Raw genomic sequence first — 24,025 nt, 5'->3', positions numbered from 1 at the left:
CACCTCTGGCTGACTCACATGCTGACACAGCCCTTTCCGAGCTCCACTCTTGATGTACTTGCCCCTGTCATGAGGATCTGCTTGAAGCCCAAAGCCAAGTACAACTCCTGGTATGACTCAGACCTCTTCACCCTTAAACGTAAGTGTAGGGTGGCTGAGAGGAAATGTCTGGTATCTTGTACATCCTCTGACAAACTGGCCTGCCGCCTGTTCCAAAGGCAATACCGGCTCTCTGTGCTCACTAAGAAGAGAACTCACATCCAAGCCCGTATCTCTGCGGCATCTAACAACTCAGCCGAACTCTTTAAAATCTGCAAGGAGCTGGCCAATCCTGCTGCAGTCTCTACCTCTCCTGTCTCCTCTCAGGCACTCTGTACGGCCCTGGCTTCTCATTTCATCTGTAAAAACCAAAACATCCTGTTCACCCTCTCATCCTCTCCTCATTTTCCCTCTACTCCCTCCTCTACCTCCGGACTTCCTGCGGCAACTTCTCCTCTGCCCTTCTCCGCCTTTCCTCTGTTCACCCCTGACAAGGTTTCTAGACAAGTCCGATCTATGAAAGTCTCATCAAAACTGGTTCTTCCCTGTTCTTCCAAAATCATCAAGGACCACATTGACACCCTCGCTCCAGCCTTGGCCGACTTCTGCAATCACTCTTTCACCACTGGAACCTTCCCTTTCCCCCTGAAGCACTCTCTTGTGCACACTCTTCTCATAAAACCCTCAGCCAACCCCTCCTGCCCTGCTAACTATTGCCCGATCTCCATCACTCCTTTCCTGGACAAACTCTTGGAAAAGCTGGCCACCTTCCAGCTTAATCTTCACACTGAATCTGTTGATTGTCTCCATGACCATCAGACTGGCTTCAGAGCAGCCAGAAGCACGGAAACCGCTCTCCCGAACATCCATGAAAACATGCTCTGTAAACTTGATGCTAATCACCCCTCTGTCCTTATCCTACTCAATCTCTCTTCTACTTTTGACACAGTCAACCATGCCATCATGCTCAACCGGCTCTGTGATAACCTGGGTATCACTGATCAGGCCCTGCCCTAGCTTACCTCTTTCCTCTTGGACCGACCCTCCCAGGTCCAACTTGGGTGCTTCCACTCCTCTATCTCACTCTCTACCTGTGGTGTTCCCCCGGGGTCTAACCTTTCTCCCTGGCTGTTCAACCAATACCTGGCACCTCTCGCCAACTACATTGCTGCTCTCTGCTCCAAATCTCAGTGCTATGCGGATGACACTCAGCTCGTTTTCACTCTCCGCTCTGCTGCCTCTTCTCCCTCTCTCATTTGGATTGTCTGTTTGCAATCCAGGAGTAGTGTGCCACGAATGATCTCTGCCATAATGCCAGTAAGACAGAGATCCTCCTCATCGGCACACCTGCACATTCCTCTCCTGTCACTCTCTGGCCGGACACCCTTGGCCCTATTCCTGCTCCCACCTGTGAGGCTAAGAACCTCGGGGACATCTTTGACTCCCCACTCTCCTCACATCTCTGATGTCTCTAAGAAGTCAAACTACCAACTGCACCTCCTCAGAGGTTTTCTTCCTTTCCGCACATTCCTCCAGAAGCCAACAGTCTCCAGAGCTCTGGTTCTCTCTAGCTGTACTACTGCCTCTTTTTAAGTCTGCCTGCCTCTACTCTCTGCCTTCTACAACTCATCCCGAACAGGACTGCGAGACTTGTCCTTGGCCTCAAGCCCAGGGATTGTATCTCTCCAGCCCTGTAATTTCTCCATTGCCTCCCAGTGGTTTCAGGGATCAAGTTCCAGACCCTCTGCATTGTCCACAAGTCCTTCTGGGGCCTGGAATCGCAATACCTACAACTCTCTCTTCGTAAATATCTTCCTACTCAAGCTCTTTGCTCCTCCACCTCCAACTCCCTCAGGGTCAGTCGCTTCTCCAAGCAACAAGTTGGGGGTCAATCTCTTTCTTCGGCAGGCTCCTCCCTCTGGAACAGCCTCCCTGCCTCTCTGAAACTTGGACAGAATCATCTACAGTTCCGTGAGCACCTCAAGACCTTCCTCTTTGCTTCCGCCTTTTCTCTTCCTCTCCCCTGCTGATCCCCTGTCTGACACTTCACTGGTCACCTGGCTACCCTCAGAATTCGGCCCAGGTCCCTGCACGCCATTTACACACCCACACTGCCTCCTGGCAAACCTTGCACTTGGGTCTGTATCTGCAACCCTGCAGTCCCCCTACCTGCACTTATTGGACACCTGCTGTCAGCATTTTAACCTTAGCACTTGCCACCTGTTGGCCGCACTACTTGTTTTTGATCCCTTGCATGGCACTCTCCCATCCTCCCCATCCCCTGGCACTTGTTCCCCTCCCGTTTCCCCTGCACTTGCGCAATCTCAATGTCACTTGGCTAGCAAGATCGTTGTCATTGTCCTCCCTCTGTTTCCCTCCCTTTCCTCGTCGCGCCTTGAAACGATTGTGTATAGGCGCGTTATAAATAACATATCATATCATAGCATGTCATATCATATCATATCATATGGTGTGTTGCTTAGTCACCACGTGTAAGCCCTTACCACAATTATGAGAAGAAAATAGCAACCACCTTATTCAAGGAGATGCCCGTTGACTTGAAATCACGCTGTTTGTAATCGCATAAGTAAGTGACATTTTGTGGCTGGTGGCCTCTAGAACTGGAAGCCAATGGGTCTCATTGCAAGCTTTGCAGGGCAAGAAAGAAATAGTGGTAACTCTGCTACCGCGATTTATTGCATTAACAGTAACACTGACATATTTACCCAACCACTAAATTCCAAGTTTGACATTCAAGTGTAAAATGTACCTCCAGCAAAGTGCTGGTGGTAAATCTTGCACTTTGAGGTCAAACAGTGAGTAGAATTTCTGTGGAATGTGATGTCCCTGGTAAATCTGCCAGATGCCCAATGGAGTCTATGGATTCTAAAAATAGGGATTAAGAATGCCATGCCATTACTCATTATCTGGTGGTAAATCCCAGTGGAGAGATTAATAGGAAATGTAGCCAGGTTTGGTAGTATTTCCACATAAATAACACAGGAATACCAACAACCTAGGAGTGAGGCCCAACGAAACTAGCAGTACCACAGTGGATCAATGAATGACGACCTTCATCAGTAACAGGTACAAAACATGGCTTAAACCTACCCTGCAAAATTGACTGATGGGATGAGGCTTCAAATACAAACAATCAAATGGGTTTTGTACAGTGATCCAAAAATGCTCCAAACATTCAAATTCTTTCTATATAATGTATTCTCTTTCATTGCGGAGATTATTAATACAAGTTATTTATATAGCTGTTGATTCCCACAGCCTCCAGCTTCTAAGCACTTGATCAGTGATCAAACACATTTTGCAAAGCATCAGCGCTTTGCCTCTGAAATATCCTCTTGCTAGATAAATGTCGTTTTCTTTTTGGTGGGCCAGGTAACCCAGACGGTGTAATGTCGCATGCTGTCCTTCCCACCAGGTGCAAAGCTATGACCCAGAAGAAGGCAAGTGGACACCTGTGGGCGCAACACCTTTCTGCCAGAGATGCATCAATGCAGTAACTCTCGAGAACACCATCTATGTCATTGGGGGACTTCTGACCAACATCTTCAGTTACAGCCCAGACCAGAACATTTGGACGGAAGTTGCAACACTCCCAGGGCCTTTGGTAAGATGTGTGAATTCATTCATGTGTTTGGAGGTACACTACGCCTGAGTACATCTGATTATGAACTTGCTGCAGCTTCAATACTACTCTTATGATGAACAATTCAATTGAGGTAAGAAGACAATCTGTCATGCTCCAATTCCCACCTGAAATCTCAACAACATGGCCCATTGCTTTTGGATGATGCTAGCCCAGTCCTGGTGTTTTCTTTTCTTTCTGGGACTTGTAGTACTGGATTTCCTCATTCTAAATTCAGCATCACAAGTCCCAGAATGCAAAGAACAAACAGGTATGGAATAGCATCTTCCGAATGAAGAGGGGCATGTTGGCATGCATGGATTGTACTGTAAGGTGTGGGACAGCCATTGTGGTTAACAGGATTCAGAACCAATGAAATGGTACAACGCTGTTACATTGGCAGTCTTTTTTGCTGAACATGTTTGACCGAAAAAACTCATTGAAAAATATTGGGCTGGTTATTGAATTGAATTGATGTTTTATTTCTATCGCTCTCGTGCACAAGTGTTTAGGAGCGCGACAAGGCAAGTGAGGTGAACAGGGAAGAACAAAACAACAATCTTACTAGGCCCAGTGACATTAAGAACGCGCAAGTGCATGGGAGACGAAAAGTGCATGGAAGGGGGAGAAGTGCAAAGTGCGGCGCAAAGGAGAAACGGATAATTAATAATAAATAAATAAATTAATAATAAAGGCAACAAACAGTGGTAGTGCAGCCAGCAAGTGGCAAATGCTGGGTCAGCAGACAGGGTAGGTCGGATAAGTGCAGGAAGAAAAAAGGGGGGACTGTATGGGTACAGATACAGACCCCAGTGCAAAGGGTGGCCCGGAGGCAGTGCGGAAGGGGGCAGGTTGAGCAGTTACCTGGGCACAGAGGACAGAGGGTGGCCAGGTGCACAGTGCCAAGAGAGAACAGATCAGCAAGGGAGAGGGGAAGCAAAGGCAGAAGCAAAGAGGAAGGTCTTGAGGTGCTTCCGGAACCGGAGATGGTTCTCCTCAAGTTTTAGAGTGGCAGGGAGGCTGTTCCAGAGGGTGGCCCCTCTACCAGAGGTAGAGGAGTGAAGAGCTTGAGAGGGGAGGTATTTGTGGAGGGATAGTTGAAGGTATATTGGACCCAGGCCCCAGAAAGCCTTGTGGACAATTCAGAGGGTTTTGAATTTAACCCTTGCATCCACTGGGAGCCAATGGAGAGATTTCGGAGCTAGAGAGATACGATCCCAGGGCTTGAGACCAAGGACAAGTCTCGCAGTCCTGTTCTCGATTAGATACAGAGGGCGGAGAGTGGAGGCAGGTAGATTTAGAAAGATGCTACAATAGTCCAACCTAGAGAGAACCAGAGCTTGGGAGACAGTGAGCTTCTGGGGGAAGGAGAGGAAAGGCGGAGTACCTCTGAGGAGGTGCAATATGAAGTTTGACCTTTTAGAGACATCAGAGATGTGGGCGGAGAAGGAAAGATGGCCCAGGGGTTCTTAGCCTCTCAGGTGGGGGTAGGAGGAGGGCCAAGGGAGGCCGGCCAGAGAGTGAGGGGAAAGGATGGTAAAGGTGTGCCGATGAGGAGGATCTCCGTTGTGCTTGCATTCAGACAAAGGTCAATGGCGGCACACCAATCTTGAATGGAAGTTAGGCAATCCGAGATGTGAGAGGGAGAGGAGTTGGCCGAGGGCAGCCTGAAAATGAGTTGAATGTTGTCAGCGTCGCACTGGAAATTTGAGCAGAGAATGGCAATGCAGTGAGCGAGAGTTGCCAGGTATTGGTTGAAAAGCCAGAGCGAGAGGTTAGACACCTGGGGAACACCACAGGTAGAGAGGGAGATAGATGATAGGAAGGACCCAAGTTGGACCTGGGAGGGTCGATCAGAGAGGAAAGAGGTCAGACAGGCCAGAGCCCGATCAGTGATTCCCATGTTATCACAGAGACGGTTGAGCAGGATGGTATGGTTGACCGTGTCGAAGGCAGAAGAGAGATCGAGTAGGATGAGGACAATGGGAATGTTAGAGTCAAGGTTGGAGAGCAGATCTTCACGGATGTTCAGGAGAGCAGTTTCCGTGCTTCTGGCAGCTCTGAAGCCAGACTGGTGGTCATGGAGACAGCCAACAGAATCGGAATGACGGTTAAGCTGAGAGATGGCCCGCTTTTCCAGAGGTTTGCCCAGAAAGGGAGTAATGGAAATTGCGTGATAGTTAGCCGGACAAGAAGGATCAGCTGTGGGTTTCTTGAGAAGAGGATAAACAAGGAAGTGCTTCAGAGGGGAGGGGAAGGATCATGAGGCAAAGGAGTGGTTGCAAAAATTGGCAAGGGCCGGAGCAAGGTTGTCAATGTGGTCCTTGATAGTTTTAGAGGAACAGGGATGAACCTGTTTTGACGAGGCTTTCATACATCGGACTTGTCTGGTGACCTCATCAGGGGAGAAAAGAGGAAAGGACGAGAAGGAGGGTGGAGGGTGGCTGAAGGAGGTTCAGCAAGCACAGACGTAGAGGGGAAGGGATAAGGGGATATAAGTGGTAGGGAGGTGTGGGCAACAGAAAATAAAAAAATTAAAAATTAATATGTTTTTTCTGCCAAAAATAATCTGCAAAAGAATCAGCGAAAAGAAACTTGGCAATCTAGGACCATAGAACCAATGTAACAGTATGCTCCCTGCAGAAACAACTCCAGGCACACAAAGTATATGGATGCATGTTCTTAAAAACATACAGAGAACATTCAAGGTTTGCGCTGTTGCAATAAAAAATCATCTTTCTCAAGAAGCACCACTTTATCGTAGGGTGAAAAAGGAAACACTGTTCTTTGTTACTGGTAGCCCAGGGCCAGATGGAAATGTAGAGTCAATCTACGGTTACATCCATGCTTCAGCCAGCTGCCTTCAACACCCACTCACCAGCATAAAGGCATGCCATCACACAAGCATCCTGCAGCAGTATCCATGCACACCACAGAACACACTACAACACAACCTTATCTAAGAAAGATATACATGACTCTATTCTCTGTCCTTTGGAGGAGTCAGTGGGCCTCATTACGACCCAGGCGGTAAGGGGTTTACGGCAGCGTAAACAGCGCCGACCCTTACCGCCTGATTCCGAGGTCCCTTAGCGCCATGGAGGATTTAACACCTGGTTTTAGCAGGTGTTAAAATCCATGGCGCTAAGGGACCTTGATGTTAATTACGCCACCGTAATTTACGGTGGCGTAATTAACGCCTTCCCCACTCCCATTATGCCCTATGGGGCAAAAATGGGAATGGGGAAGGGTAAATGGGGATTGGGGACTTACCGCCCTGCCAACCTCGGAATGGGGCGGTAAGTCCGCCAACCACCATGGCGTAAACGTAGTTTACGCCATGGTGGTAAAGGTACGACCCAGGCGGTAACTTACCGCCTGGGTCGTAATGAAGCCCAGTCTCTCATTCTTATGGACTCCAATGCAAGCTGGATGTTCTTTATCAGTTCTTTTTTTGACTAGAACTACTTGCTGCCATTGCTTCACTTGATTCATATCATATGATATGATATGGCCTTTATAGCGTGCCTATACACAAGTGTTTCGAGGCGCAACGAGGCAAGGGAGGGGAAACAGAGGGAAGACAACGATCCTACTAGGCCAAGTGACACTGAAAATCATGTTTAATTGCATAGGTCTGTAAATACATGGCTCATCTCTGGTCGAACCTCCTTGGATGTTAGCATCTATAGCAACAGGACGCCTCTGCCAGTTATTTTTATATAAACATACCCGTTTTATCTCGTAGACTATATGCCCATCTTTCCTGTGGACTGACCAGGTATTTGGAGGCATACATTGTCATCAGGTGTGTCCTGCATGAATGTCGCCATCACACTGAGGGCGCATTGTTCCTACTGGGGGAGATGAGGGGAATGTGGACGGGCTCTGTATGGTTGCTGGGTTTCTAACAGAACCTATAAGGGACTAGAGGACCAGGCTGCAGGCTGTACAATTGAGTGTGTTATTTTCTATTTTGTGTTCATTATTAGCATCGGTGCACACTTAAGCAAATATTTGGGTCCAGCAGTACTACCAATCAATCAGTGGCAAGCATTCAAATGTAAACATTACCTTGGTGCTGGTGAAAGAAGCAACAGATCATTGGTTTGTTATCTGAGCATGACCCTTTCCAGAAAGGATGGGATTTGTGAGAGAAATAATTTTTTTTTTTATTTTTTTTTTTTATTTATTTGAACTTTACTCGGTGAAAACCAAGTTTTGTCAATAATTATTTATATTCTTGGCAAAAGAAGATGTAAAGAAAGGCCATTATTTAATTCTGCTAACATTATGAACTGGCTCTTTTTAAAACAATGTTCATGTGTAATGATCACTTCCAGTATATAGTGTAGTCATAATATGAATATTGCAATAAACTTGATGTGAAATTCAGATTCTAAAACCCTAGAATAAGTATATACATTATTTTCTGACAGAAGGTTTTAATACTAAGATATCACTCTGGTACATTTCTGATGTATTTATTTGAAATGTTCCAATGAGAATGAGGCGACAAATAGCACCAATGCGATTTCATGGCTGCTTTGCAAACTATCAAAGCATATTATGAAACATAAGAAGGGCCACATATCTATATGTTTGACAAATATGTTTGTGATAAAATGGTTGTATGTTTGGATCATTAAGTAAATAATAAACCATGGCCTTGTTGCTCATTTGATTTTTCACAATAAGATTTTCTCAACCTTGGACCATATATATTCATTCAAGCACCTTTAGGATTTGGAAATGAAGATAAAATGGCTCTCCATTGTGTACTCTGTATGTCGCTCCTCCCCATCTGTCTATCCTCTGGGGCCTGATGACTGTCTTGCGTTTCATTTCCAGTGATAAAGTAATGTTTCCTCACCTATATGAGGTGAGCTGCAGACTGTTAGAAGAGATGGGGCTTGTTCTCAAGCAAAGTATGTGGAGCAGTGGGCATGCTCTAAGGCTGGTGGGGCGGGTCAGAAACTGACGCTGCCCTCAGCCTGACAGATCAATAGGCAGGAGGAGAGGTGAAGGGCGTCTTCTGGCCCTCTTCGAACAACGGGATGATGTTGGTGGAAGAGGGAGTAAGCCCAAAAGAAGATCACCGCCGAGACCCGCTCAGTTACATGTTTAAAATTTAAAAAAATGTTGTGTCTGTGTCTGTGTGTGTGTGGGAGAAATATTGGGCCTCATTATATCAGGGACGGCCACGGTATGAACGATGCCGGTAAGGCACCGGCACCGTTCATACGGGGCCGCCACATTACGAGTTCTGCTCCCGGGTCCCTGACAGCACGCCAGGTCTTACCTGGTGGGCTGTGCGGCACCCGCGAGCAGAACACGTGATTGCACCAGCACCATTATGAATGGTGCCGGTGCAACCATGCTCCCCACACAGCATTACCGCCTCCTGCGAATGGCAATTACCGGCCCACTCATCTCGTAATGGGCTGATTATTGTCCAATCGCGGGAGGCGGTGCCGGTAGCGAGCATGGCGGTAGCCGTGCCTGCTATGCAGGCACGGCTACCGCCATGCTCGTAATGAGGCCCATTGTATTTGTAATGTGTGAATGCATGACAGCGTATTTGCATGAATGAAGGGTTCTGGTGAGTGCCGTGTGTAGGATCAATGACTGAGGCTGTATGGGTGCATGGCTGCTTGTGTGGATGCTGTCTATGTGTTTAAGAAGGCCTGATTGTGAGCTCCATGCAAAATAAGAAAAGTGTTAATCCATGATGGAAATACACTTTTCTTATTTTTACACAGGGTTAACAAGCAGGCCCTGAATGTGTGTGTCTGTTTAAGTGATCTGGTGGGTGCCGATTGCATGTTTGAAAGAAGCTGTATGAGTGTGTGACATCTTTTCTATATATGAATGTGTGTATATGCACGAGTAAAGCGTTTTGCTGGGCACTGTGAGATATCACACAGCCTCCAGCTGAATATTTACTCAGTTAGATGCACATATTCATAGATAAATGCACAGAAGCAGTGTCATACCCATAAAGCGTCTCTCAATCATTCAGTGATTGAGATAAGCTGTATGGGGGCGTGACTGCTTGTGTGCATGCATATAAGTGCGTATATCTGCGTGAGTGAAGTGTCCAGGTTCCTGAATGTACAGAGTTGTTGTATGCGTATTCGGAAATACACAAAATATCCTTCCAATTGCCTTCGGTTTGGTGTAGCATGCAACGTAGGTATTGCTCAAGAGTCTGGTTGGTTCTCTCCATCTGACCATCGGTCTGGGGATGGTGACTGGTAGATAACCTCACGTCGATTTGCACCAATTGACAGCATTTCTTCCAAAATTGCGAAATGAATTCACTACCTCGGTCTGAGACCAATACGGAAGGGAATCCATGTAGTCGAACAATATTTTCAAGAAATTCCTTGGCCAAAATTGAAGTGGAAGGTTATCCCTTTAAAGGAATAAAGTGGGCCATCTTGGAAAAAAGATCCACTACAACTAGAATGGTGTTAAATCCACTACCTGGAGGTAGATCAGTAATGAAGTCTAGGGACAAAGTGTGCCAATGTGTAGGTGGAATATCCAAAGGTCGTAAAAAACCAGCTGTTTTTTTTTCAGGCTTTTGTTTTGGGGACAGATACCACAAGATAGCACAAATGACTTTACGTCTTTTCGCCAGATGGGCCACCAAAATTGTTGCTTAATTTTAGCTTCAGTTTTTGCGACTCCTGGATGTCCTTCAATCAGCGCATCGTGATAATTGGAGATAACTAATTCTTGTAGTTCCTTGTGTGGTATGAATACACGACCTTGATAGTAAGGTAGGTCATTGATGACTGAATAATCTTGGCCTTTCTTTACCCAGTCCTGTAGGGCTGCTGGATCGAAAAGTTGCTTGATTTTTAAATGAATATCTTCTAGAGTCTGTAGAGTAGTTATGCCAAGAATTCTTTCTTTTGAAATTATGGGCACTGGTTCTGGGTTCGAGTATGCTTCTCCCATTCCTATTCGGGATAAGGCATCTGCCTTGCCATTTTTACAACCTGGTCGATAAGTGATCACGAAATCGAATTCTGCAAAGAATAATGCCCACCTAAGTTGACGTGATGATTGGGCCTTGGCTGTCTTCAAATATTGCAAATTCCTGTTATCGGTGATTGCAGTGATGGTATGCCTGGCGCCAAGAAGATAATGCCGCCAAGCCTTGAAGGCAGATTTGATGGCCAATAACTCTTTATCGGTAACTGCATAGTTTAGTTTGGGTGCCGAGAATTTTCTTGACCAGAATGCTACTGGATGAAGTCGGCCGGTTTCAGGATCCTTCTAAGATAGGACAGCTCCCATGGCTAAACTGGATGCATCCGTTTCAACTACGTATGGAAGCTTGGGCGTGGGGGCTTTAAAACAGGTGCAGACGTGAATTTCAATTTTAGATCTTGGAAGGCTCTTTCAGCTTCATCGGTCCACAAGAAGCGCTTGTTCTTTCGCAAGAGTGCTGTGATGGGATGTACAATATGTGAGAATTCAGGGATAAATCTTCAGTAGAAATTAGCGAAGCCAAGCATGCTTTGTACTCCTTTGACTGAACTGGGTGATGGCCATTTGAGAATGGCGTCCACCTTTCGAGAGTCCATTCGGACTCCTTTTAGGGTCAGGATAAATCCAAGAAATTCGACTTCTGTAGAGTGAAAGACACATTTTTCCAATTTTGCATATAACTTGTGCTGGCGTAATTTCTCAAGGACTGCATGAACGTGCTTAACATGGTCTGATTCTGAGGAGGAGTACACTAGAATATTGTCTATGTATACGACAACACAGAAGTCAATGAGTTCACGAAAGACATCGTTCATAAAATACTGGAAGGCTGCCGGTGCATTGCACAACCCGAAAGGCATCACCTGATATTCGAATAATCCGTACTTGGTGCGAAAGGCAGTCTTCCATTCATCGCCTTTGTTCACACGTACCAGATGATATGCCCCTCGGAGATCTAACTTAGTGTAGATACAAGCATCCTTAACTTGGTCCAGTAATTCGGGGATCAGAGGCAATGGGTATCGGTTTTTTACCGTAATTTGGTTTAATGCGCGGTAATCTATGCACGTTCTAAGGTCACCTTCCTTTTTAGGCATGAATAATAGAGCTGAGGATGCAGGAGACTTCAATGGGCGAATGAAGCCATTAGCAAGGTATTGATCCAAGTATTGTCGTAGCTGAAGGTTTTCGGGCTCCGTAAGGGCGTAGATCCTGCTGCATGGGGGTTGTGCACCGGGTAAGAGAACGATTTGACAATCGTATGATCTGTGAGGTGGTAAGGTGTTTACCTGTTCTTTCTGAAAAACATCCTGAAATTCTTGATATTCCTGGGGTAACTGCACAATTGGATTAGTGACTGTGGCCAGGCCTTTGTTTAAGGTTTTTTCCGGGTAACAGGTGTGTGCACAATCTGGGAAAGTCATTCTCTTCTCTCGCCATTCGATACAAGGATTATGTGTTTCCAACCATGGCATTCCCAGAATTATTTGGAATTGCAGAGCCTTGATTAAGTCAAACACAATGCTTTCTCGATGCCCATCTTGACCCAACAGTGTCATCTCTGTAGTGGAATGAGTTACTGGCCCAGAGGCAATTTCAGTTCCATCAACGGTAGTGATGACATCTGTAGTGGTCCTTTTGCAAAGAGATAGGTTCTGTTATGCTCACCTGGTTCGCACGGGGTCATTGGTCGGAACTGGACTGGTAAGGTCTCCACCAGCGTGATTCGTAGTGCAGAGACGGCAGACTGGACCGACCCTCCTAGCTTCGTCTGCTTGACTTGTAAAAGCAGTTTCCTAAAAGCAGGAGGAGGGAATTAGCCACCCAATGGATGCACGGAAGCCCTCGCTTAATTTGTTCCCCTTTAACCACCTCTGATGTTCCCTCTTGTTGCCTCACCTCATGGTTTGTAATGATGAGCTCTCCATCCTGCATCGAACGCAGGGGCGCGTAGAATTTCTAGTTGCTTCACTGGTTTGAGGATTTTGGGTGAGTTCCTGACACGTTGGGCTCCTTGGTAGATGGCAAGGGCCGTAAGTATAATGTCTATGGAGTTCAACCGTCTGTTATTCACTCTCTCTCTCTTTAGTATTGCAGCTTGATCTGAGATGAGTTCACCTGAAGTGCTGCAGGATGCGTGCAGGTAAGTATTAAACCGCGTTATCCGGTAAAGTAAAGTAAATGTCTTTAACAAATGTTCTTTCCTCCTACAGGTGCGGCGTTAAAGGCGTAGAACGCTGATGAAATGTGCCATAGGGAGGGCGCTAACTCAGGTAAGTATAATATGGTTGCTTTGATTGTCTTTGTCGGCACCTAGCTCACCTTGCTCTCTTTCTCCCTTCCAGGTGCCACGGATGTGGTGGCGAAATGATGGCAGCGATGCGGGACCATGGAGATGCAGGCTGGTAAGTATGGTGCGGCGCTGCTGCTAGCGACGCAATGCTTTTATTCCTGAAGTCTTTTTTCCGGGTCGGAAATGCGGCGGACTCGGGAACAGAAGAAAATGAAAGGTAAGCTCCTGTTCTTGTCTTCCTTTCTTCTAGGATGCTGTCCAGGCTGGAGGCGGGCGTGGCAGAAGACTGGATGCTGCAGGCGCGGTGAGCATTACGCTGCTGAAGTGCAGAATAACGCGAAGCATGTGCTGCTGTTCGGGCGTGGTTTAAATAGCCTCCAACGTAGTTCCAGGTAAAAAGTTCCCCAGAACCACACCCAAGTAAAAAATAGTCCCTGTAGTAAAATAGTCCCATCTAGGCCTCACGTTGGCTTTGATTTTTTTGCAGCAAGGTCTGCAGGAGGTAAGTAAGGGTTATGAGCCTGGTGCCTATGGCGTCAGGACTAATGTCTGTTATGAGCCTGGTGCCTAAGGCGCCAGGACTGGACCCAGATAGCCCCCAGTCGGGGCTGCTGTGGTCTTAATGAATGTCTGGATGCCTGCTCCTGAGGCTGCTGGGCTGGGTTCGGATGCCCGGGGGTAGGCATCATGACAGGTTCATCCTTGAAGCCAGTTTGTGGTCCATGTAGTTTCCTATGGCCCCACTATCAATGTACGCTCTTACTGCGTGCATACGTGACGGCTGCCTTGGATCAATAAGGACCATTTGTATGATTAGGTGCGAGGTCTGAGTGTCCTTCTTTAAGCTCGGCAAGCGGACCTCTTCGCTTGTCGGGCGTGGTCGTTTCCCATATCAGACTCTGTATGGCTTTTGTCCGCAGCTCCTACCAGCTTTTTGGGTGGTTTTACCAGGCAATCCCGTACAAAATGTCCCGAGGTTCCACAGTACAGACACAAGTGCAATTGCCGTCTCTTTTCTCTTTCCTTCTGAGTTAAAGGTCCTTTAACCCCCCCCGATCTGCATGGGTTCTGGTGCATCTGTTCCTTTGGGGGTGGTTTAACCAACACTCGATTCTCGAATTTAGCTCGATCAGCCTTTCCATTCTGAAGTCGGTGATCTATCTGGACCACTAAGTCTATATATTCAGCGCAATCCTGAGGTGGGTTCACAACTTGAGCCAAAACATCTTTGAGTTCTCCTCGCAGACCACAATGGAATAATGTAATTCGTTTTACCTCGAGCCATCCGGTTTCCATCACCAACCTATTGAAGGTAGCGATATAGGTTAGCAGATCCTGGTTACCCTGTCGCAGGGACAAAAGTTCATTATCCAGGGCCTGTCCCTGTGAATGTCGAGCGAATAGTCTTTCCATGCTCATTTGAAAACCCTGAAAATCCCGAAGAAGAGAGTCATCCTGGTTGACTAGTGGAATTGACCAATCAGCTGCGCTGCCACTGAGGTATGATAGTACAAAGGCTACTTTGGCTTGATCGTTTGGAAAGGCTCCAGCTCTGCATAAAAAGTTCAGGCGGCATTGGTTCATAAACGCGGCAAACCTTTTGGGGTCCCCAGCAAAGCGTTAGGGTGGAGCTAATGGAATAGTTCCTGGTAGAATTACTTGAACAGGGTTGCTTGATGAAACAGGAGTTGGGTTTTCCCCGAGTCCAGGTAGGGGTGTTTGCCCGGCCTGGCTTTGCAGTAGTTGTCTAGCAAGGTCATCAGTGCGCTCCTTTGAGACAATCAGTTCTCTCCTGAGAGCATTAGTTTCTTGGCGGGCGGAATGTACTTCAGCCCTAAGTTCCCCTAATAATTGGGCCAGTTGGTCAGTTTCTGAGGTCTCCATAACGCCCGGGTGGGAATTTGTAGGGAGGCTTTGCGTTCTGTTACGCTCACCTGGCTCCCACAGGGGCGTCGATCGGAACTGGACAGCTGCGGTTTCCACCAACGTGACGAGTAGTGCAGAGATGACAGACTGGACTGGCCCGCCTAATTTTGTCTGCTTGACCCGTAGCAGTAGTCTCCTGAAAGTGGAGAAAGGGAATTAGCCACCCATGGATTTGAGTGATAACACCCCACTGTTCTTCCCACTAATCACCAGCGATATCTCCTTTCATAGTCTCACCATATGTTTTTAAAAGATGAGCTCTCCATCCTGCGTGGAATGCAGGGGCACGTAGATAACCAGTTACTTCACTGGTCCATAGGAATTGGGAGAGTTCCAGACCAATATTGACTCTGAGGTCCCTGGCGAGGAACCGTAAGTATATAGTTAGTAAGAGTTCAAAATGTCTGATATTCACTCTTGTCCGATTCCTTTTGTCTTGCAGCTTGACCCAAGAGAAGATTGCCTCGTGGCAGCTGGTAGAGTTCAGGTAAGAGTCTGTATTACCCAACACTGTCCGGTAAATGATACCTGTGTTTTAATCTGTTGCTTTCCCTCTTATTACAGGTGCGGCGTGAGAAATTATGACGTTTTGATGAATAATGCCTCCGGCGGTAAAATCAGGTAAGTCTATGGTGGTAAAAGAGATTGCCTTTGTTTATTCTCTCGGCTCACCTTGCTGTTCTTTTGTTCCCCTTAGGTGTCGGAGTTCGGCGAAGATGTGATGGAGACTGCGCCGGACCGTGGAGATGAATAATGCCTCCTGCGGTAAAATCAGGTAAGTCTATGGTGGTAACAGAGATTGCATTTGTTTATTCTCTCGGCTCACATTGCTGTTCTTTTGTCCCCCTTAGGTGCCGGAGTTCGGCGAAGATGTGATGGAGACTGCGGCGGATCGTGGAGGTGCTGCGAAGGCTGGTGAGTATAGCGCGGCGCTGCAGCAGGCGATGGGACGCGTATCAAATTAACGTCTTTTTCCTTGTTCGAAGGCGCGATGGATCCGGAATCTGGTGAGGAATAAAAGTAATGTTCTTGTTCTAACCTTTCCTCCTCTTCCCCTTTTCTCTAGGAGCTCCGGACTCGAGGCGGGCGTGGCAGAAGGCTGGATGCTGACTTGCAGGCACAGTGAGCGTTACGCTGCAGGATGCCGAATAACGCGAAGCGTGTGCTGTTCTTCGGGTGTGGTTTAAATAGCCTTCAAAGTAGTCCCAGGTAAAAAGTTCCCCCAAGACCACACCCGAGTAAGAAAATAGTCCCTGAAGTAAAGTAGTCCCCTTCAGGCTTCACGTTGGCTTGGATTCTGAGCAGCATGGTCTGCATGAGGTACGTGTAAGTATATGAGCCTGGCGCCTATGGTGCCAGGACTGACCCATTCTATGAGCCTGGTGCCTACGACGCCAGGACTGTACCCAGATAGCCCCTAGCCGGTGCTGCTGGGCTTTTTCTAAGCATCTGGATGCCTTCTCCCGGGACTGATGGGCCTGGTCCGGATGCCCGGGGGTAGGCATCATGACATGATGTTAATTTTGACTTTTCCCATAATAGGAGTTGTTTAGCCTTTACTAATGAGAAGTAGATCAACACCTCATATTTCCTTGATTCCTCTGACAATTCTATTAAGTGTAGGTCATTGGATCGAATAGCACTTAGGGGTGGCAAACTATGAAAGAGTCGAACGACATTTGCTCTATTAAGAGTAAGGTCATCATTCAGAAAATAAGTGCCAGGTTCCAAATATTTTCTTGTACATCACTGACACATCAGGGTGGGGGGGAGGGGGCAGCTCCCAGCCCACTAACACCACTGATGCCGGCTCTATACAGTATTAACTGTGAGGAACCTGAGGGCATCCTCACTTTCTTTTCCCCCACATCCTCTGCTCAGGTGGCCAGGGAAAGGCCATGGCTCTTGGATCCCGACCCTGGGGGTGGATATGCGAGGGAGGATCACATGGGTGGAGGATATTCGGGGAGTGGGGAGAGGACTTCCCTGGGTGAGACATGGTATCCCCATTCCGTACCACAATTAACCCTCAGTCCCTGCAGACTTTATAGGTTACTGTCAGCCCTGCCTCTTTACTTCCTTTCAAAATGACCCTCGGAAATACCATTGTTATACTGGGACGAGGAAGAGATCAACTAGGAAGACACTTCCTTATTTGGGTAGATTGAACACACATCCGCCTCCTTTTTTTTTTTCCGAAAAATATCAGGTTAGTACCAAAACAGGGAAGAAACAACTGGGAGTTGTATATACTCCCATTCATTCACACCACTTTGGTACTGAGACGAGGAAGAGGGTGTCCGGTCAAATGATCGACAGAAAAATGGTCGACAGGACAATTGGTCGACACAATTTGGTCGACAGGTCAAATGGTCGATTTTTTTTTTATTTATATATATATTTTGTAGGTTTTTGTTTAGGGGAAAAAAAGGGGTTTTTACCAAAAAATGGGGGTTGAGGGGGGAACTCCCCAAAAAAATAAAATTTGTGAAAAAACACAAAAAACAAAATTCGACCAGTTGACCTGTCGACCTTTTGGTGTCGACCAATTGTCCTGTTGACCATTTATTTTCGACCAAATGACCTAGAACCGAGGAAGAGGACTGTTGAGGAGTACAAGTGCAACAGTTAGGCATGTTCAGTTAATAGGCGCAATTATGGTCAGGCAATCGATGGCAAGTACTTGCACCTGCAACCATTTTGTAAGGCCACAGGTCCATAAAAGGAGGGCCTTGCAGCAGAGAATGATCGGAGAGAAAAACCTGCCGTGAGGACAGCACGCAGCAGAGAGATGTGGAGCATCCTGGAGAGATGCGACCGGAAGGACTCCATGTGCAGCAAGAGGGTGAAGGAGATGCCGGGGTCCAAGAGGACCATGAGAGGCTCAAGTCACCTGCAATACCCATGCCCTTGTGTCCACAGCCATAGCTGTGGGATACCGAGGGCTCCTGAGAGCCGCAGGCCGCCAGAAGCAGCAAGGTTTGGAGACGGCGACTGCTGCTCACCAGGCCCCCAAAAAGCAGAAGCGGAGCAAAAGGAACCGGAAAGAAGACAGAAGGCGCCCAGATGAGCTGCCGCATACCGGTGATTGGAAAACAGGGAACACTCAGACCAGAGCACTCTGTGGGGCTGCTAGTAGGCATATACTAATGCCAAACGAAATGAAACCTATAAGAGAAGGTTTTGGAACCCAAAGTGAGGGTTCTTGAATAACGAACAAGCTGAAAAGTTTTAGGAACCCTTTTTAAGAGTGCTGCAGGTACTATTGGATACCGAACTAAAGGAAAGATATGAAAGGCATATGAATACTTATGTAAGCATATGAATGCTTGTGAGCAAAGTGAAAAGCAAGTAATGAACACTAATGAATAATGTGAAAGCAAAGTGGTGGGAAAAGGGTGAACACTACAGAGTGAGTTGTGTGGAAAACACGTTGTGACAAAGCCAAAAGACTGCCTATGAGAATCTGGCTGTATGAGTTACCAGTTGTGGCAAAGCTAAAAGACTACCATGAAGAATTTGAAATAAGTGTAAACCCAAAGAAACCAAGGTGGTTGAAAACCTGTTATGGCAAAGCATAGACACTGTTAATATAATCAGTTGTCGACCAATGATACAGGTTCAAAGAGATTGAGAGATAAAACCAATCTTGGCAAGAAAGCCTGAAGAATACAGAAGTATAACAAAATGCCAAGGGTTATCGGTTGTGTTACCTGTAATGGGTGGACCGTGTGGTCCGACAACTGCACCTAGACTGAGAGACCCCTGCTTGCAAAGAGCCAAGGAAAACAAAGATAAAGAAGTTGCATTTTATTAAGGGTTGTTGAAGGGAATGAGAGGGAGAGAGCGAGAGAGCAATCTGTATGAACTATTGAAAAGCCCAGATGATTGCAAAGTCGAATTGGAACTGTTTCTGAAAGCCAAGAGATTTAAAATGGTTATCATTTGGAAGTTGAAAGAGCTAACTTCTTGGGGAAGGGAACCTTGAGATTTTGTGAACTACATTGGATCCTTGGGGAAAGGAATCCTGAGGCCTTGTGAAACTGTTTTGAACTAGATTTGAACTGATTATTCTTTTGAAACTGGGAGAGTTGACTTCTTGGGGAAGGAAACCCAGCGGCCTTTTGGAACTGTTTTGAACTTGGGGAAGCGGAAGGGGAAGCTGGAAAGCCAGGAGCTGGAAGAAGCTCGGAACTTTATTTGGAACACTGTTTCTTTTGTTGCTGCCATCCCAACATCACATTGTTTATCTTTAGTTGTGAGGGCAAGTATAGGTTTTGGAAACAGACAGACTTTTAAGTTGACACAGACTATCCTTAGTTTCTTTAGGTAGGGAAATCCCACCATAGCATAGGGCAAGTTAGGCCTTATTCCATTGATTGATTGATTTGTTATTTATTGTGTACCTAATAACAAGTGATTCAAGGTGCAACCAGGCATGGGAGGGGAACAAAGGGAAGACAAGACAAATGATCTTACTAGGCCTAGTGTCATTTAAATCATGCAAATTCAGGGGAGAGGGTACAGGAAGAAGTGCAGCCAGAGCAGCAGGGCTCTAAGTTCAGGGCAAGGAAGGCTGCGACTACAGGGTGTAACCCAGCTAGGTAGTGCAAGGTAAGCCAGGCGGCGGTGTAAGGTGGGCCAGGAGGCAAGTGCAGGGGGACTGGTCTGGGGAAGGGGGATTGGTGACCTGTAAGACTCAGAGGAGACAATGAAGCCTGTCAGTAGATGGATGAAGGAGCAAGTGTAGGTTAGCAGGGGAGAGGGAGTGAGAAAGAGGAGAAAAGGAAGGTCTTGAGGAGGTTCTGGAACTTAAGGTGATCCGGATCATGGCAGGGAGAGGCAAGGAGGCCATTCCAGATGGATGCACCTGCAGAGGATAGAAATCTACCCCCATTTTCTGCTTGGAGAAGTGACTAACCTGCAGAGAATTAGGCGTAGATGATCAGAGGGCTAGAAGGAACATATTTAGGAAGAGATAGTTGAAGATATGAGGACTACAGCCCCAGAAAGCCTTGTGGACAATGCAGACGGTCTTGAACTTGATTCTTGCAGCCACAGGTAGCCAGTGGAAGGGTTTCAGGGCCGGGGAGATGTGGTCCATGGGCTTGAGGGCAAGGAAAAGTCTTGCAGTACTGTTCTGGATGAGTTGAAGAGGGCGAAGAGTAGAGTTAGTGCAGCTGGAAATGGGCCTTCTTGGCAAGGTCTGTGATGTGGGGGGAGAAGGAGAAAGGGAAGTTGAGGATGACCCCTAGGTTTTTTGCCTCACAATGGGGTGAGGGGAGAGGGCCCTAGGAGGGTGGCCAGAGTGAGAGAGGAAAAGTGGGAGCAGGGCTCCCAACAAGAAGGATCTCAGTCTTACTGGCATTAAGGCGGAGATGGTTAAAGGCGCACCATGCCTGAATAGCGGATAGACAGTAAGGGAGGAGCGAGCAGGAGGCCGAGGGTAGCCTGAAGGAGAGCTGCGTGCCATCCGCATAACACAGAAAGTTAGAGGAAAAGGAAGAGATCAGGAAGGCCAAAGCGGCCAAGTAGATACAGAACACCACATGTGGAGAGAGAGATGGTGGAGATAAAGGACCCAAGCTGAACCATTCAGACATTTAAGAAAATAAACCATTTTATTTAGAAAATGTAATCTGTTGTCTGTGTCTTACTTCATAATACCTTCACACAACATATTTGGTGTTAAGACTGCAAATACCACCAGTTCATTGAGGGTGATGGATGCAAGGTGTGATTTACAGATACCAATCGACATACCGTCTTTTGAAATAATATAAGTATTTATGTTTTTTTAAATCACGTCAATATTTTACTCTGATCCCATCATTGGCAAGTGTAATGTTTCAAGAATCTATCAATAGAAAATAAGAGCAACATGCTTTCCTTCTACGATAAATTATTGCACAAATGCAGGCAAAATCTACTGAACCGATGAACGTGCCTGTCAAACCCTGCGGCTAGAGCATCTTCCTGGGTTTGACACTCATGCTAGCCGCCCCTCTGATATTGGCCTTTTCACTGACCTCGCTCCTGTGTTGTGGCTGCTGGCTTGTGACTGTGCGGTTGTTGCAACCCACTTTTCTAGTTATTACAGTAGAGAATTTGCAGCAAAGTCAAGCAGGTTCATCAGAGCAGTGTGCAAGCATGGCCAGCATCAGTGCCCAACATTGTCGCCTTCTAACTCATTCTTATTAATAGAAATGGATAAAAAGCCATGCCCTGCCAACCTGACTTACCAAGTTCATGAATAACAATGAGCAAATCCAGGCTGAAGAGACCCAGGTCAGTGCACATTGTGTTAATATTACTATGACTGACTGACAGTTAAAATAATAAAGTTTCCAAAACACCACAACATAATCAAGCTGGCATCAGAAATAAGTGGCAGGACTCTGAAATAAGTGCTGGGCTGAGCCCTGGCAAGCCCCCTCTCCCCCGCACATTAGGGACTGGTTCAGAGACATGTGGTGTATCATAAAACAGTTTGCTACATATAAGGTGCAAATAAAGCCTGTTTCCCAACTAACATGAAGACTCTGTTCTTGCTCCCAGGAAAGTTCTGGCGTGACAGTGTGTGGTGGAAAAATCTACATCCTTGGCGGCAGAGATGAGAAGGGCGAAGGCACTGACGCAGCGTTCACCTTTGACCCCACAGGAGGGGAGCTAGAAGAGGAGCCCCCTCTGCAGCGCTGTACCAGTTACCATGGATGTGTGACCCTCCTCCAGGGTTCTGGGAGATGACCGCGGCCCGGCGCCTTCTCATGGTCAATGCTATTGTTTGCACACCGTGCCATACGTTTCTTTTAAAGAGGACCTTGTATCCTGCCATTTGCAAGAAGTAGTAATGTGAACAACTTGCTAGGTATTATACGGCAGAAAGGTGGCCCATGACTGAAAGAGCTTCTTATGCATTGAGCAAAACGCGGACACTGCTTTAGCAGGGAAATACAACACCAGTATTTTGTTGGAGCAGATTTCAATATTTTTTTATTTATTTTGTAAACATTTTTTACATGCCAATTCATAGCTTGATGGTGGAAACTGTGCTGGGGGGCTGACAAATTGAGCTTAGAACCGCAAATAGTGTATTAAAATCTCAGACCCGGCATGGGTTTATTTGACTGTTAGTAGCTCAGGTCCAGGACCTCTCCAGTAGAACAGTTGAGTCTGGAATCCACTGGTGTGATGCTCTGGGGTGTCTTTTGTTTGTTTTTAAAGGGCCGCTAATGGTGATGTTCAGCGCAGTGCAAGCTTTGGCTTTCCCATGTGTGCTGATGGTGTTTAGTTTCAGAGTCCATTGCTAACCCACAGCATCACAATACCTATAATGGGACGCATGCAATGGCACTTACGCCGTATGCACACCGCGCCAGACACGTTATTTCTCACACAAGGTGGGAGGAGCACAGGTGGAAATGGTTCCTTGTGTGTGTGACAATGTTCCAACTTGCTGTTGTGGTAGCCCCGCCCCATTTTCTCCACTTGAAGGAGACTCTTCCCCTTCACTTCCCACCCCTCTGCCTCCCTTTCCTTTCAAAGGGGGTTTCCCCCATGCGCCCATGTGCATCCATTCCTTCTCGGTCCCCTATCCTACTCCGCCTCCCATCCTGGTTGCCTTGGGTACGCCCTGGACGCCTCCACTCCACTCCTCTTGCAATCCCGTTCCACCCACTCCCCGCCCGTGTCTATACCACGACTGGTTCCACAAATTATTTCTACAAACAAAACAGAAAATGGCCATAATGAGGTTGTGTAGGACTGGGGGATTATTCCTCATCAACTATATATATTTCTAATTCATTTCCCCTGGAGAGATTTGGGGACATTATGTAATGTTATGTTATATTTCACTGAATAATGCATTTATTCCCATTTAGCATCTAAGCCAATATGGGAGTGACATTCTTGAATATGTATGAATGCAAGCTGAACATACAGCCCCACGTTCCTGGTAAGCAGTGCTTAATTTGTACAAAAATAAGTGCTGTGGCTCCAATATTTACAAACGCGGGTAGTGTAGGTCAGTGGCAATGCGCTCGTCTTGGAAGCAAGACGACGCAGAGGAGCACAGGTTCAAATCACACGTCCACACTTCTAAACCTCTTTGGTATTAAGCGCGTTATAAAAAAAGCAATTATAATAACAGGTTGATGACAAGTCAAGATGGGCTGCTCTGCGACCACCCAGGGCTGCTCCCCATGCTGCCAACATATATGGGGTTAAAGCTGCAACTCCCACTGCTTAGTGTGGTTGATGGATGTACTCGGTGACTACAGCAGTGTGTTATTTACAAATGCCAACATACACATCCAATAACATGCTTGTTGTGTCTTGACATGAGACAAATGTTTAAGTGTGTCGTAAGTGGCAAGGACGAGTATGCTCGTCCTTTTTGCATAATAGCCTGGCAGTTAAGGGGTTTTAAACACAATCACCATTTACATTTGACTCTAATTCTATAGGTGTTTATTATGTGACTGGCAGTTAAAATAATACAATTGCCAAAATACCACATCATATCCATACTGAGTCTGAGACAATGGGCCTCATTACGAGAAGGGCGGTAAGGGGTTAATGGCGCTGGTAAAGGTGCCGGAGCTGTTAACCCCTTACCGCCCTATTACGAGGTCTGCTAGTGGGACCCGTTCAGGACGCTCAGCCCATCATGCTAATAAGGGGCCCGTCATTAACGGGCCCGTTGTTTGCACCCTCTAGGGGCTCAAATGGGAATGGGGATGGACCGGGTCCGGGTTCCCTGAATGGGGAAATACCAGGCCCTCCAAGGTCGGAATGGACCGGGACCCGCGTTTGGAGGCAGCCATGTCCTTATTACGGGCATGGCTACCTCCAAACTCGTAATGAGGCCCAATAAGTGCTGGGGCTCAGAAATAAGTGCCAGGGCTGAGCCCTGGTAAACACCCACACAAATCAAGCACTGCAGGTAAGAAATGTAAAGTTTGGCCAGAGTGACGTTTAATCCGGGCCACGCATGTCAGTCTTGCTATTATTTCATGCGATTGTAATCCCAGATTCTAATGGTGCTTTCCATGTACACTATCCTGTTGCTCATCGCCATCATTCTTTTTCTAATGCATCAGAGCACAAAATAAATA

At 46.8% G+C, this 24,025-nt stretch overlaps 1 protein-coding gene across 1 annotated transcript in view; it reads left to right on the top strand.

Moving 5' to 3' along the window:
- The window catches only part of KLHL35 (kelch like family member 35), a 240,147-nt gene extending 217,671 nt beyond the window's left edge, over positions 1 to 22,476 (top strand). Inside the window, exons 6-7 of the mRNA XM_069640064.1 lie at positions 3,476 to 3,664; positions 21,465 to 22,476. Coding sequence (XP_069496165.1) covers positions 3,476 to 3,664; positions 21,465 to 21,653 — 378 coding nt within the window. The 3' untranslated portion in view covers positions 21,654 to 22,476. The remainder of the gene's footprint in view (positions 1 to 3,475; positions 3,665 to 21,464) is intronic.
- The last annotated feature ends 1,549 nt before the right edge of the window (positions 22,477 to 24,025 follow it).

This window comes from Ambystoma mexicanum, chromosome 7q (genome assembly GCF_040938575.1).
Source record: "Ambystoma mexicanum isolate Mex_15411 chromosome 7q, UKY_AmexF1_1, whole genome shotgun sequence".
Classification (NCBI taxonomy): domain Eukaryota; kingdom Metazoa; phylum Chordata; class Amphibia; order Caudata; family Ambystomatidae; genus Ambystoma; species Ambystoma mexicanum.
Note: the sequence above shows the minus strand (reverse complement) of the source record. Positions and strands in the feature narration are given on the sequence as shown.